The sequence below is a fragment of the Bubalus kerabau genome, chromosome 2 (assembly GCF_029407905.1).
Source record: "Bubalus kerabau isolate K-KA32 ecotype Philippines breed swamp buffalo chromosome 2, PCC_UOA_SB_1v2, whole genome shotgun sequence".
Lineage (NCBI taxonomy): Eukaryota > Metazoa > Chordata > Mammalia > Artiodactyla > Bovidae > Bubalus > Bubalus kerabau.
In genome coordinates this window covers 65,812,857-65,829,069 of record NC_073625.1, presented here as the reverse complement: position 1 = coordinate 65,829,069, position 16,213 = coordinate 65,812,857, and the positions used below count along the sequence as shown (strand labels likewise).

At 42.7% G+C, this 16,213-nt stretch overlaps 1 protein-coding gene across 4 annotated transcripts in view; it reads left to right on the top strand.

The window, feature by feature from the left end:
• Positions 1-16,213, top strand: part of CXADR (CXADR Ig-like cell adhesion molecule) — a 65,430-nt gene that overhangs the window by 12,454 nt on the left and 36,763 nt on the right. For all 4 annotated transcript variants that reach the window (XM_055567783.1, XM_055567784.1, XM_055567782.1 and 1 more), the window contains exon 2: positions 11,787-11,953. In XM_055567783.1, coding sequence (XP_055423758.1) covers positions 11,787-11,953 — 167 coding nt within the window. The remainder of the gene's footprint in view (positions 1-11,786; positions 11,954-16,213) is intronic.

Genomic DNA, 16,213 nt, shown 5'->3' with positions numbered 1-16,213 from the left:
TTGGACTCATGGTACCATTCTGCAGTCTTTCCACTCTTCTCCCATTCCTTTTCACATATTAAAGGTTTGAACCAGTCTCCGAAAGCCTCTCTTAGTTTAGTCACTCAGTTGTGTCCAGCTCTTTGCCACCCCGTGGAGTGTAGCACGCCAGGCCTGCCTGTCCATCCCCAGTTCCCAGATCTCGCTCAAACTCATCCAGTCAATGATGCTATCCAACCATCTCATCGTCCTCTCTTGTCCCCTTCTCCTCCTGCCTTCAATCTTTCCCAGCATCAGGATCTTTTCAAATGAGTCACTTCTTCCTATCAGATGGCCGAAGTATTGGAGCTTCAGCATCAGTCCTTCCAATGAATATTCGGGACTGATTTCTTTTAGGATTGACTGGTTTAATCTCCTTGCAGTTCAGGGAACTTTCAAGAGTCTTCTCCAACACCATAATTCAAAAGCATCAATTCTTTGGTGCTTAGCTTTCTTTATGGTCCAGTTCTCAAATCCATACATGACTACTGGAAAAACCATAGCCTTAACGATGGACCTTATTGGCAAAGTAATGTCTCTGTTTTTTAATATGCTGTCTAGGTTTGTCATAGCTTTTCTTCCAAGGAGCAAGCATCTTTTAATTTCATGGCTGCAGTTGCCACCTGCAGTGATTTTGGAGCCCAAGAAAATAGTCTGTAACTGTTTCCATTGTTTCCCCATCTATTTGCTGTGAAGTGATGGGACCAGATACCATGATCTTAGTTTTCTGAATGTTGAGCTTTAAGCCAACTTTTTGACTCTCCTCTTTCACTTTCATCAAGAGGCTCTTTAGTTCTTTTTCACTTTCTGCCATAAGGGTGGTGTCATCTGCATGTCTGAGGTTATTGATGTTTTTCCCAGCAATCTTGATTCCAGCTTGTGTTTCATCCAGCCCAGTGTTTCTCATAATGTACTATGCATGTAAGTTAAATAAGCAGGATGACAATATACAGCCTTGATGTACTCCTTTCCCAATTTGGAACCAGTCTGTTGTTCCATGTCCAGTTCTAACTGTTGCTTTTTGACCTACATACAGGTTTCTCAAGAGGCAGGTCAGGTGGTCTGGTATTCCCATCTCTTTCAGAATTTTCCACAGTTTATTGTGATCCACACAGTCAAAGGCTTTAACATAGTCAATGAAGCATAAGTAGCTGTTTTTCTGGAATTCTCTATCCACATTTTTTTCTGCCTCTTATATTCTAGGTAATTACTCCATGTCTCTCCTTTGTTACAGCAGAAGAAATGTCCTTCCCTCTAATCTCATTTAAAATTGTCTTATCCCTTTTTTCTAGGTCTCATTGTTTCCTTCAGTCTCTGAGTGTTCTGTGTATTTAACCTCCCATTCCCCTTTCCTTCTGACTTTATAAACATGCTCTACATTTCTCACTTCAAAACAACCTTTCCTTGATGACATATCACAGTGCTATTTTTCTCCTACTCTTAAGAGCCACGTTCCTCAAAATAGCAGTCATTTCTGTCTCTGCTCACATACTCAACTTCTGTAGTTAGAAATATCCCTCCCCCACCTGGAGTCTTTAATTAAAAAAAAAAAAAATCAGATTTGGTCTAGGTCGCCAGTGAGGTTCTGATTGGCAAATCTAGTGTATACGTCAGTGTCCTTTATTTACATAACAGATTTTGAGTTCTGTATCTAAGGTGCTGCTCAGTGTGAGGGATAAAATATACCTTCCCAACACTACATGAGTTCATTTCCTAGTAGGAATGACGGGTTTTGGAAGACAACAGCAAGTTGTCATACTGGATACTGTTTATCAAAAGGATGATACCTAAGAGCTTTACATGCATTATTGTATTTAATCTCTATGTGGAAGTAAGCATTCTTCTTGCTAATGCTCACTTTATAGTAGAAAACATCAATACTTAAAAGACTAGAAACTTGCTCTCCCTAAGCATTTGGTAGGGCTTCCCAGATGGCACAGTGCTAAAGAATCCGCCTGTTGATGCAGGAGACCTGGGTTTGATCCCTGGGTCAGGAAGATGTCCTGGAGTAGGAAATGGCAACCTACTCTAGTATTCTTGCCTGGAACATCCCATGGACAGAGGAGTCTGGTGGACTACAGTCCATGGGGTCACGAAGAGTTGGACATGGCTGAGTGACTCAGTACGCACGCATGCAAGCATTTGGTAACCTCAGTTTGAATTATAGCACAGCTCGGACTTCAGAGCCCGTGCTACTTGTAGGCAGAACTGCTTGCACAATTTCGCCTGCTCATATTTCAGAAATGTCTGCACTTGCTGTGAGGTAAGCCCAGACAACTGTCACTGCTGGCCTGTAGTTGTGCAGGGAGGGGAGGGGATGGGTGTTGGGGGAAGGCTTCCTGTTGGTTGGTTGCTTGATTGATGGTCTACACTTAGGACGTATTTAGATCTGAAAGAGATACTTTAGTTTAACACCCTTAATTTATGTTTGAGCCCTGGAGAAACAACATGTCCAAAGTGATAGAGCTTTTTTTTATGACAGACTTGACAACAGATCCTAGTCTGGTATATCTCTTGTTTTAAAAACGGGTCAGCCCATACTCCTGAACTTTGTGCTACCGAAAATGCTGTCTTCTTGGAAATCTAGTATAGGAGGGGAATAGCGAAAATCCCAAACCTTCTTCCACCACAGTGACTGAAAGGGCATCTAATAATGTACTCACTGTATTATTTTGTAGTGATTTTTAAAAGGAAATCTCTTAATGTCCAAGGGTATTGACTCATAGACTTCTACTTGCAGGGTGAGTGTGGCTTGGGAGCCAGTCTACCTCGATTTGTATCTTGCTCACTTAGTAGCTTAGGTACCTCTTATCGTCTCTGTTTCGTCACTGCTTGAGATAATAGTAGTAACGCCCTCAGAGTTGTTATGAGACTTGAAGGAGTTAATGTGTATAAAATATTTTGAAAAGTGCCTGGCACATAATCTATCATCCATGGTGGCTCAGACAGTAAAGAATCTGCCTGCAGTGCAGGAGACCTGGGTTCAATCCCTGGGTCAGGAAGATCCCCTGGAGAAGGGAATGGCTACCCACTCCAGTATTCTTGCCTGGAAAATTCCATGGACAAAGGAGTTTGGTGGGCTACAGTCCATGGGGTTGCTAAGAGTGAGAAACGACTGAGCGACTAACCCTGGCACTTAATAGGTACTCAGTCACTGCTCATTACTATTTATGGTTAAGGTGATGGTTTCCCTATTTCCATCTCAGTTTATTTTCTGGGCACTTGCTTTTTGATTACTCATTGTGGGTGGGGAGCTGAGAGTTGATTTTAAAAAAACAGCCTAGAAAAGCAAATAAGTATACCTAAAGTTGTTTCTCATTGTTATTAACTTATCTGACTCTCAGTATTATTTTCTTAGCTCAACAGTACCTATTAACACCCTGTACTGAGTAACACATGGGAATTAACTATAACTCCACGGACAGAGGAGCCTGGTGGACTGAAGTCCATGGGATCACAGAGTTGGACATGACTGAATGACTAGCACACACACACTAGGCAGCGCAGAGGGTAATTTCTACCTCCCAGTGTTTCTTATCTCTTCCTGAGCAATGTTTAAAGGCCTAGTTGGAGTAGTTAACTACCCTTAATGTAGAGTAAGTTTTTCTTTTTCTTTCCTAAAAAGAAACCGTTAGTATTTGGGTGACTTTTAACATTGCTAATCCCAAAGCAGCTCCCTGGTGAGAAGGAAATGGGCAGATTAGATTTAGGGTCAAGGAAAGGGTCTAAATAGCTTGGCAGTTGCATTTTTGCAATATTTAAAACAGAGTTTAAAGCGTCCCAGTGAGTTGCTTGCTAACCCAGACATCTGATTTGTAGTATTTGTTAATCAGACATACACAACAAAATTATACTTGTCCCAATCAACTTCTTAAACATACCACTTCCTGATTTTCCCAGTTTATTTTTTAACATTGCCCTAATGAATCGTTTTTGAGTGTTTCTGCGTTTTTATGTAAAGTTCCTGAACTCCATATTCTGAACTAAGCAATACAACTGAATGCCTTCTCTATTTGAAATAGTAACCTTTATGACATTTTTGATATTTCTCACAAAAGTCAATATCAAATAAATTCTTTATAAAAATTGACACTAAGATCATCATACCCCTTTTCAAGCAACCAAAGAATTATGCCAGACCTTTGGAAAATGAAGTTAAATTACTCTTATTTTTATTCCTAGTTTCTCTTTTTTTGTTTATATCTTTGGAATGACTCCAGATATTTTGAGAAAACATGCATAAGCGTATAACATTTTTCTCATTTTGCTTCATGTTGTTCTGGAGGTAGTTGCAAGACAGACAAGCAACTTTTTCTTCATCCCTAGTTGTGATTTTAGTGAAGTGAAAGTCACTCAGTCATGTCCGACTCTTTGTGACCCCATGGACTATACAGTCCATGAAATTCTCTAGGCCAGAATACTGGAGTGGGTAGCCTTTCCCTTCTCCAGGGATCTTCCCAACCTAGTGATGGAACCCAGGTCTCCCACATTGCAGGTGGACTCTTTACTGGCTGAGCCACAAGGGTTATGATTTTAGAATATTCACAAATTAAAGTTTTAATGTCATCTTTCTTTCATGTTAACATAAATTTACAGGCTTCCCAAGTGGCATGAGTGGTAAAGAACCCACCCGTCAATGCAGGAGATGTAAGAGATCCCTGGATGGGGAAGATCTCCTGCAGGAGGACATGGCAACCCACTCCAGTATTCTTACCTGGAGAATCCCGTGGACAGAGGAGCCTGGCAGGCTACAGTCCATGGGGTCGCAAAGAGTCAGACACGACTCAAGTGACTTACATGCAACATAACTATATAGTTGAATCCATGTTAATTTCTTATCACATCAGCTAATATTTCTTGTGATGTGAATATTAAAGCAATAAGCATCAGTCTTTGCTCCTGTTAGCATACAGTCAGGTTTGCTCAACTCCCTCTGAGCTCCATGCATTCCCAGTGGCTTCGCTGTTCCTTTACTCTGCTAGATACACGTCTGCCCATGGCCCTCCTTCCCATGACTTTCCCAGAAGGTTTCATGATCTTTTCTCCCATCAGCATTCCTCTTGCAAACAGCTCCTTCACCTTCACTCTGCTGAGAACTCCCTCTCTGTGCTTAAACTAAGCAGTTTCTTCTGAGGCAGGTCCAGGGTGTGTTGAATAAGGCTTGAAACGTGCCCTCCAGAGATGAAACCCTGGGACCCTGTTAAGCAACTGAAAGTGTGTGCTTAAGGGTGTGCGTGCATGCTCAGTTGTGTCCGAGCCTGCCAGGCCCCTCTGTCCATGGGATTTCCCAGGCAAGAATACTGGAGTGGGGAGTCACTTCCTCCTCCAAGCGATCTTCCCGACCCAGGGGTGGAATCTGTGCCTTGGAGTCTCCTGGATTGGCAGATGGATTCTTTATACCCCTGAGCCTTCGAAGAAGCCCTCAGGTAAGGGTGGGAACTTGCTACCTGCAAGCAGTAGAGGAGCAGGTTGTGTAATTGCCAGCGGGAAGCAATTAACACTGCCTGCGGGGATCTGGGGGGAGGAGGCCACTGGTGAGAGGTGTTGAATGGCTGCCAGGTGCTTTCAATGGGAGAAGGTGGGCCTTGCAGACAAGGGAAATGTGTGCAAACACAGATGCTCCACAGTGTGTATGCACTTAATTCTGTCTTCCCCCTTTGGTGCTTCCTCTGGTATCTGATTTCCTTTGATGATTGGCCCCTGACCAGAATGCCTTCACTGTTGTGATTCCATCTTTGATAGAAAAAGACCTTAACTTATTTTCACCGGCTTTTAGCTGCACCTTGTTAACTTTTCTTCACTACTTTGAAATGGAATACCGTTCATTCGGGTAGACTCTGTTTCCTTCCTCTTACACAAAGGAACTACATGCTTGTGCCGTAGCTTTTCTTTTCCTTATTTTTAACCTGAGCACTAGAAATTTTGCTCCGCTAAAGGAAATCATTGATAATCAAGAAGCTTTGGCTTCTAAGTCAAATGTGAACTGTTCACCTAGGGTGTAGGGTGGGAAGTGCTACCAAGTACAAGTTTGCTCTGCTCGCTGCACAACAGGCCAATGAATCCAAGACAGGAGGAGTTGAGGCAAAGAAGAGACTTTATTCAGGGAGCTGGCTGACAGAGGATGGCAGGCTAGCGCCTCAAAATAACCATTTTATCGGGGTGTGGATACCAGGTTCTTCTATAGATCAGAGATGGGGGTAGGTGAGGAAGCAAAGTAAAAATACTATTAATCTTGGAAACATCTCCTAGAATAGTAAGCCTCAGGCAGGGATGTGTTAATTTCTTCCTTCCTGCCATGCACAGGTGGACAGGGTTCTGAACAAAGGCACTCTAGTTTAACAGGCAGGCGGAGGGGCAGAAATCTCAGGGGCAGGCCATTCTGTATGATTATAATAACAAAAGCAAGTTAAAGAAACAGTTCCAACATGGAGTCAGTATTGGCTTCTTCTCTGCAAAAGAGCCCTTCCCAAATGTCACTAGTGGTAAAGAACCCACTTGCCAGTTCAGGAGTTATAAAAGACGCGGGTTTGATTCCTGAGTCTGGAAGATCCCCTGGAGGAGGGCATGGCAACCCACTCTAGTATTCTTGCCTGGACAGAAGAGCCTGGGGGGTTATGGGCCTTCTGGTCCCCACCTGGTGGGCAGCCCACCAGGCTTCGCCATCCCCGGGGTTCTGCAGGCAGGAACACCCGAGTGGGTATAGTAAAGAAGCAGCCTCAGTAAAACAGGGTAAGTGCTCGTGATGGAGGCCTTATCCAGTCAGTCAGTCAACAGATAAGGCCTCCATCACGAGCACTCACCCTCTTTTACTGAGGCTGCTTCTTTACTGTGTGTCCTTCTGAGGCAGTGCGTGCATGCTTAGGAGCTTTGGGCATGTATGACTCTGCATTGGCTTTTCAGTTGTTGGACTGCTGTTTTTGGATTCAGTCTCTTGTTTAGTTGCTCAGTCATGTTTGACTTTGGGATCACAAGGATCACAAGGTCCTTCTCTGTGCATGGAATTCTCCAGGCAAGAAGACTGTAGGTTGCCATTCCCTTTTCCAGGGGATCTTCCCAACCCAGGGATCGAACCCGTGTCACCTGCATCGCAGGCAGATTCTTTATCACTGAGTCACCAGGGAACCCCTTAATTGGGCACAAAGAATGCTTTCTGGGGAAGGGCCTGGCCTGAGACCAAACTAACATAATTGCCCTAAAAGGTGGGCTTGATCAGGGAAGGCAGTGTTGTAAAGTGTGTGGGTGCTCAGTGCTGAGGTACACACGGAGAGTGGGGGTACTGAGCAGCTAAAGGTGGGGAGGTTCCTGGTCATAAAGGGTGCTGAGGAGAATAAAGGCATCTGAGCTAGTGTGGACCCACAGAGGTTTTCAGACCAGGCAGTGATACAGTTTAAAAAGCAATGTGTAGTGAACACTCTGGGTGAAGTATGGAGATGGTTAGAATGAAGTAGAGTGGGTGCAGGGAAGACCTCAGGCTTAGCCTATGGGAGAGATAATAGATGCCTGAACGTGTTACGGAATCCGAGCTCAGCCTGCTCACTGCATGGCAGGAATTCGGAATTTGGAGATTAGAAAAAGCAAGCAGAAAACCGGGAGATGTTATTTCAGTCTCTGCCAAAAAGGGACATGACTCAGCTAGTTTATTTACATAATCCAGTACTGAGCTCTTACTAACAAGACTCTGCAAACACTTAGGGTTGATCATGTGCTACATATTTCATCACATTCTGAATATAAGGTTGTATTTCATCACATTCTGAATATAAGGTTGAGTAAAATTGTTAAGAAGGTTTGTTAACGTGATTTAGTTTAGAGATCATGTTTGAACTTGAAAGTAGTTTAGGAGTTAAATTAGCCCTCATGTGCTGCATACATAGAATTGGGCAGTATTAAGAATATCCAGAGACGCTACATGAGACCAAGTGTCTGCCTTTGTCGTCTACAGTTTGTGACTGATGCATGCATCAATATTGAAAAACATGCCTGCATGCCGAGAGGCCCCTTCAGAGTTGCTAGGAAACCCAATAACTGTTTTGTACCATCTTGAGATTTTAATTCCTTTCTAGTGTAACACAATGAAGAGTAGTTGAATGTTTTAAACATTTTTGGAGAAAGAAGTACTGCAGGTCTTTAAGAGTCTGTTTAAAATTTCTTCTAGCGGTATACATATTAAGGAAAATATCATTATAAAACTCACCCTTCTTAAAATCTCTGTTGTGAAAAATAACTGCTAACAATTTGTCTATCCAGATCACTTGTATACACATGTAACTGTTTTCTAAGATACTCTTTGAAAGAGAAGTAATTTTATGTATCAAACAGGGAAGAATGGATGATACTACCATGAGAACAAAGTTACATTTCATTCTAATGATGGTAGTGTCATGCTGAGAACATGAATTAGGAGGATTGGAAGTTTTGCTCACTTTAGATGCCTCAGTGATGCCTCTTAACTTTTCCATTTGATTTTTATGAAATAAAAACTTGAAGCACAGAGTAACTAGGAGGTTTTAATTATTTTTTCTATAGCAAATTTCATTCTTAGATATTTTGCCTTCATATTTTTGAGCTGTCTTGATTCATTTGAAATGGACTTCTCTATCTTACGTCATTTCTGTGGTATTCATTCCCAGGCCAATTAGATGCAGGCAACACTTACAGGAGCTGTAGATAGGAGATCTTCAATAGCAGGACATTCTGCCAAATTAATGCTCTTTTTCAACATTCCTAAAATTGATCAAACTTACAATCCAGTCACCAGTTATTTTCTACTAATATGCAAAGAATACAGCAAGAGATAAATGCCACAATTTCCCCAAACCCTGATGGAGCTAATGGTGAATCAGGGTATACATTTTTAAAATTTTCTTAAACATACAAGGTGGTATGGGAAGGTAAGCTCACTGACGTCTGGAAGATGAGGCAAAAACCATGGAGCCTGAGTCAATTTCACAGTAAAGTTTATAAAAGGGAAAATAAAAAAATAGTATACACTGAGTGCCAAATGAGTGATAATACAGATAGCAGAAAGTAAAGTACTGTGAGCATTCCAGAAAGGCAGAAAGAAAAATCATTGTAGGCTGAAGAGATAGCAGAATGCCTTAAGTGAATGAAGCAGGACTGGAACTGAGCTATTAGAAATGATAGAAAGTATTCATTCAGAGAATTGAATGTTAATCAGGAGAATTAGCTGTAATTATACACCTAAGTATCAAATCATACCATCTAAACTAGAAATGTGTACATGAAATGGAGATTGGGGTAGTATGGACTTTGGGGGATGGTAAGGAGTTCATTTGGGCTGAATCAGAGATTTTGGATGGCATATCATTAATATTTGCTGTTTAACAAACCAACCCAAACTTGAGAGGCTCTAAAACAACAATCGTGTGTTAGTTCACGATCCTGTCCGGGCTCAGTCCTGGGGCTGCAGGTGGCTGGTGTGGGGCTGGGCCTGTGTTCCAGGGTGGCTGTGTGTTGGGCACTGGTAGCTGCTGTGCTCACACCTCAGCTCTCTCTCCTGTCATGCACATGGTGGCAGGTGGCAGGGGTCATAGTGGGCCAGAGTGGGGGCTCAGCAGGACTCAGGCCACAGGCTATTGGCCAAAGCAAGGCCAGCCTCTCGTTTAGGGGAAGTTGTGCAGAGAGTCTGTGTCCAGTGTTTGTTGTTTTTTTAAATTATTTTTGGCTGTGCTGGATCTCTGTTGCTTTGTGGTATTTTTCTAGTTGCAGCAAGCAGGGGGCGCTACTCTCTAGTTGCGGTCCACTGGCTTCTCGCGGCGGTTTCTCCTGTGGCGGAGCACAGGTTCTAGGGCACGTGAGCTCAGCAGTTGCGGCTCCAGGGCTCAGTAGTTATGGCACACAGGCTCAGTTGCCCTGCAGCATGTGGGATCTTCCCAGACCAAGGATCAAGCACGTGTCTCCTGCACTGGCAGGCAGATTCTTTACCCCTGAGCTACCAGGGAAACCATGTGTCCAGTTTTAATTTGCTGTTTGATGAGTGCACTTAAATGTGATAAAAGCTTAGGATGGTGCATGAACACAAATGGTCTTGAATGTAACTTGAGTTTTCTTTCATTCTCAAATCTATTGGCTTCAGCCTTACTAACATTTTATTATAGCTGATAATCCATGTGTAATTAAACCTCTTGTAAGGGCTAATAGGAAGGATCATATAATGGCTGATAATACAATTCTTCATTTTGGCTTGTTCTGTTGGAATGTATCATTGGAAAACCAGTGATGAAATCATTGTGGAGAATTAGGCCTGGATTTACTTTTAGTTTTGCTCTGTGTTTATTTTTACAGTGTGAACGGGGAGAGGAGGGTAGACGGGAGAGAGGCAAGCCCCATGTATCATCATCTTAGCACTTGGGGCCCCTTCTTTCAGCCCTGAAAGTCAGGGTTGGATGATGCAGAGGTCAAAGTGGTAGAGCTGCTAAACAGAAACCATTGTGTACATTTGAAACTTCAGATCTGCATTCATTACACATTTGACTTTACACATAACAAAATGTTGGGTTATCACAAGGAAAACATACAGTGACAGACTGGTGCTGTGCAAACTTTTATAGTGTAAATAGTAAGAAAAAAAATTAAGGTTTGTGTAATAGTTCATTTACAGACTGAATTTACATTTTATGTTAAATTGTTGGCTGTTCAAGCCGCAGTCTTACTATAAGGCATAAGTAGTGAACAGATCTATTTTTATGTGTGTGATTAAACTAGATTTTTTTTTCCCTTATAGGTAAGAAAGAGCATCATTATATTCATAGTTTGTTCCATCTTTTATGCATGTAATGGATACTAGTTTTGTTACAGTAAGTCGTTAACCATAAGGAGGAGACTTTTTTCAATTCTTATGGGATTGTACTGAGTTTAAACCATCTCACAAAATCAGTCAGAAGAAACTATGTTGGAATTTTTGTTTGGAGCTCTGGACATCTATTTTTGCTTTTAGAGAGTTTTTAAATATTGCTATTCAGCATTAATTCTCTTAGTAATCTAAGTGGACGTTTCATAGAATACAAATTTGAAAATAAGTTATAGAATTTTAAGATGTCTTCTTAAAATTATATAATAACTTTGACTTTTTCAGAAGGGAAATAGGAAGAGATAAAGTAAGAAGGGTCTTATAGATAATATTGAGGTCAACATTTTGGTATTTTTAAAACTATATAAATTGACAATGTTTCTTCTCCTTTTGAATTGTCATCAAAATTTATTGCTTAGAAATATTTTTAAGCATTCAGTAAAAGTCACAAAATCAAATTTAATAAAAATTTTTATTTTGTGTCCAGAACCTTGGACACAAAATGTGTCAGAATTCATCAGCATGTGCCCAGTGATGGGAATTCCAAGTGTGTTTCTGACACCATGGCAAGCATGAAATTAATGTGGCCTTGAATTAGACTGATGTGACGGACCTTTCAGAGACTCTAGCCAGGTTCAGTTTTAAACACCTCCCTGGATAATAAAAATCCTGTTAGGTTCTTCCAACTCATGTGAGAATGCTGTTATTCCAAATAATATTGGGAAGTTTCCAGTGCTCTGAAACGAAATTGTATTGAATAGGATGTGTATTAGTATTTCTATTTCTACAGAGGCACACACACACAAACTGGGGCCACTGAGTTGGAGTTTCATTACTCTGGTCCCCAGTAAAGTCCTGTTTCCCCCACCCCCTGTGGTCCCTCTGAACAGTTGAGGTGTCCTGAGGGTGCTGCCAGCCTGGGAGCAGATGCTCAGTCCATTTGTGTTTCATTTTCTAGATTTCATCAGAGGTTTGAGTATCACTACTCCTGAACAGATGATTGAAAAGGCCAAAGGGGAAACTGCTTATTTGCCATGCAAATTTACCCTCGGGCCTGAAGACCAGGGGCCTCTGGACATCGAGTGGCTGCTGTCACCAGCCGATAATCAGAAGGTGGATCAAGTGGTAAGTGCTGCTCGCTCGGCAGATGTCGGGGGAACCTGTGTTTGGTATCTGTCACTGTGTTGATACCACAGGTGGGGGGACACGGGGAGCTGTGGAGAAAGCCTGAGACTTCCTTGGCTTGCAGTGTAGGGGAGAAAGGTGGATGCTTGGAAAGTAAGCACCCTGATGTAATGGAGTGAAATGGATAAGTGACCTCAGATTTCAGAGGAAGGAGAGGTCACCAGACTTCTTACAGAGGGCTGCAAGGAAGAAGGGGAGCTTGAGCATGTTCTGAAAATCTGGCCTTGGAAGTGTGTGTGGCCCAGGGGCCTGGGAGGCATGTAGGGAGCAAGCATGTTAGTCTGCAGGGATGTGCGTGACATGTCAGGGGGTGCCGGGGTAAACTGGACGTTGTGAAAGGTTAGAGAGAATTAAATTTCCAAGTTTCACACAAGGATTCCATCACCAGTATAAGGGTCAAGTCTAACAGAGGAGTGAAGGTACGTATTATTACAGTCTATTTCCCATATTTTTGCAAGTTAAACATCCTGTGTGTTGAATGCCTTAAAAAACAAAATAGCAGTTGGCCCTCCAGATCTGTGAGTTCTGCATTGGTGGATTAAACCAATCATAATTGAAAACATTCAGGAAAAAAAAAATTCCAGACAGCAAAACTTGAACTTCCCACATGCCAGCAACAATTAACATAGCACTTACATTGTATTAAATATTCTAGATAAAGGTAATCTGGATAAAGTATATGGGATAATGGATAAGTGACCTCAGATTTCAGAGGAAGGAAAGGTCACCAGACTTAGAGAAGGCTGCAAGGAAGAAGAGGAGCTTGAGAATGTTCTGAAAATCTGGCCTTGGAAGTGTGTGGCCCAGGGGCATGGGAGACGTGTACGGAGCAGGCATGTTAGTCTGCAGGGATGTGCGTGACATGTCGGGGATGCCATCATAGGTCATCTAGATAAAGATATGAGAGGATGCATATGCTTTACCATCTCATAAATATGTCAGACTTCCCTGGTGGCTCAGTGGTAAAGAATCCACTTGCTAATAATGCAGGAGACACAGGTTTGATTCCTGGTTCAGGAAGATCCCCTGGAGAAATAGCAACACCTGCTCCAGTATTCTTGCCGGGAAATCCCGTGGACAGAGGAGCCTGCTGGGTCACAGAAGGGTTGAATACGACTTTAGTGACTAAACAACAACATATGTATGCCATCTTTTTTGAGGGAGCTGAGTATCTATGGATTTTGGCATCTGAGGAAGGGAAGGGGAAAAGGGAGGAGGTCCTAGAACCACCCCTCAACCCCATGGTTACCGAGGGATGACTGTATTGTTACAGAATTTTTTCTAGTTACACCTTAACAGGGACCTAATGTAGAAAACCCCATTACTCTGTGACCCATAATCAGAGGCATTTTTATAAAGGTGATCAAGGAATTAAAAAAATAATTAAGGCACGCTTGGTCAGCGAAGGCAGGATACAAGTGAAGGGGTTTTTATAAGCTGTTCTCTTGTATGCTATTCTGTAAGACAAGCTCAAGACTTCTGTTAGTCACCAGTTTCCATTAACCCTGTGGGGCGCGATTTCAGCCCCATCTGCAAATACATGTATACACTGTGCCTTTTAATGGTACCATAATATTTCACTTCATTTAGAATGCTTTATATTAGCTTTGTCTGACATACTTAAAAATACGTCGACGTTAACAAATACTATTAAACCAGGGAGAGAAAAAGAAGTTCAAATATTTGGAGTAATGTACTATATATATATATATATATTTGGAAGAGAAATTTTTACTTGTTGTCCATATTTAAAAAGGGGGTTATCCAGGCAGTCAGTGGCTGAATCAGTGCAGTTAGGTAATTAACTGTTTTTGGCAAATACAAGTAGTGTGCCCATGATGTTTTTGTGAAGGAAAAAATTAAGGTGCTTTCCTGAGTTGTAAATGGCTGGGGCCACTCCCTCCAAGGATATATCTCTACCCTGATTCTGGTATGAGAACTTCCTTCTCTCCCTGAAGGAAAAGAAGTTGAGCCCGACTCCTCTTGTCTACTCAGCCCAGATACCCTGTCCCCCTCTCATCTTGCTCTTCATTCCTCCCCTCTTTCCATGACAGTGCCCACACCCTGAACTCAGGCTTCTGCCTGAGCGCCTGCACGCCCCTCATTCCTTTGCCAGTGAAGTGCCCACCTCCTTTAGAATCCAGGACTCTGGTTGCATGGTTAAGATGCGAGAATGGAGAGCACAGATCCTGGCTTAAGGCTCTGGGGTGAAGCCCTGTGACACGGCGCCTCTTGAGACCAAAAAGGCCAATGTGTCCTGCAGCCTCGTGTTTCCATTCAGGGAAGGAGCATCCAAGGACTTCTGTCCTGAGTGGGAGGCCCAGCCTCACTGTCCACAGGACCTGAGAGACAGATGTGATAGTGGGTGCTGGGCTGAAGTGTCCATTTCTGGTTAAGACACCTAGCCTGTAACCTAAAGCACAGTAAATAAGGCCAAAGAAAGAAGGGTTAGGGAGAGACTGATGCATAGGAGGATGTGCGCACAGAATTACAGCTGTATTATAACGCTTGCTAAATCCTTCTTGTAATATTTTTAAGCTAGCAGGCAGTGTGATGGGGGCCTGGGTTGGAGAAATTTCCCTCCTCATTGCCTATGTGATCTCTTTAATCAGCAATTATGATGTACTCATGCACTTACCATGTGCTGGGCTTTATATGCTTTATAAACCCTGGACAGGGTTTTATATACTTTAATTATATATACCTACTTAAGTTTTAAAACAACACCCCAGAATGAAGATTGTTATACATTCTAGGAGGAGGAAAAGGAGGCCCAGGAATTTGAAGGAGCATGCCCAGGGTCACGTAGCTGGCAACAGACACAGCGGGGGTTTCGAGCCCAGATCTCTCCTGACTACTCCTCCCACCCCCCGCTCTGACCCTGTCTGGATTATCTCTTGCAGTATCATGTACTGCCTCCCATATTTCATAAGCCTCTGTTTCCTCATATGTAAACTAAGAACAGGTACACCTGCTTTTCAGGGTTGTGATAAGAATTTTCTGAAAATACTGTATGCTTTAGTGTTTTCTGAGTCTACAAGTCATACAGAAATGTTCATGCATGCAGCCTGCAATGCCAGACTGGATGGATCTGGTTTGCATCGCAGCCGTATGATTGAGAGAGTTGGTCTGTGACAGCCACTGCCTTCCGCAGGGTTAAAAGGTTAAATGTGGATCGTGCCTCCATCCCCATTGGGCTGTAAAGAAGAATCAAAATTGCCTGGTACATGTTACTTCCCCATTTCTTAGCTACTGTTCGTAAAATTTTTTTCATGAGAACATGACCAAGTTAGTTTACAAAAATGACTGACCGTGAAGACACATTTGTCAGGCCCTCTTTGAAAGGCTGGGCTTCCAGGTGGCTCAGTGGTAAAGAATCCGCCTGCCAATGCAGGACACTCCAGTTCGATCCCTGGATCAGGAAGATCCCCTGGGGAAGGAAATGGCAATCCGCTCCAGTATTCTTGACTGAGAAATCCCATGGACAGAGGATGCTGGCAGGCTGTGGTTCATGGGTTCGCAAAGAGTCGGACACAACTTAAGGACTGATGACTAGGGCCTCCTAGAAAGGCGTGTGTGTGTGTGAAAATGAGGGGTCCAAAGTATCATGGGTTGCACTTCCTGGCTTTTCATAACAGGAGAGTCTATTGGTTAATACAGAGGAAGATACACTTAAGGAGTTCTCAGTACTGCTGTTGACAGTTGGATGTGGGCAGAGATGGAGCAAATAAAGTGATGGCTTGTGTTTACGGAGCAAGTCAGCTGTGGACCCTTCAACCGCTTTTATTTACTTAGCAAGCTGATATTGGGTGCTTCCTCAGTGCTGACTCTTAATATGTATCCAAAAGATCTTCAGTGAATTAGGAGCGGGGTCAACATGGTAGAGGAGGTCATGAAAGAAAACCCAAGTCTGTGCTCTGGAGAAATTCCTACACATAATGCCAATTCTTATCTTACTGAACATACGAGCTAAATGGTCTGCAGGATGTATGCTATAGTTTTCTGATTATTATTTAAGTTTGGTACTATTGCTCTTTGGCCCTTGGGTCTCAGATGGCCAGAATGAAGGACTTCATGAGTGAATAAAACCTATGAAGTATTTAAATTAATTTTCAGTTCAGTTGCTCAGTCATGTCCGACTCTTTGCGACCCCGTGAATCGCAGCACGCCAGGCCTCCCTGTCCATCACCAACTCTCAGA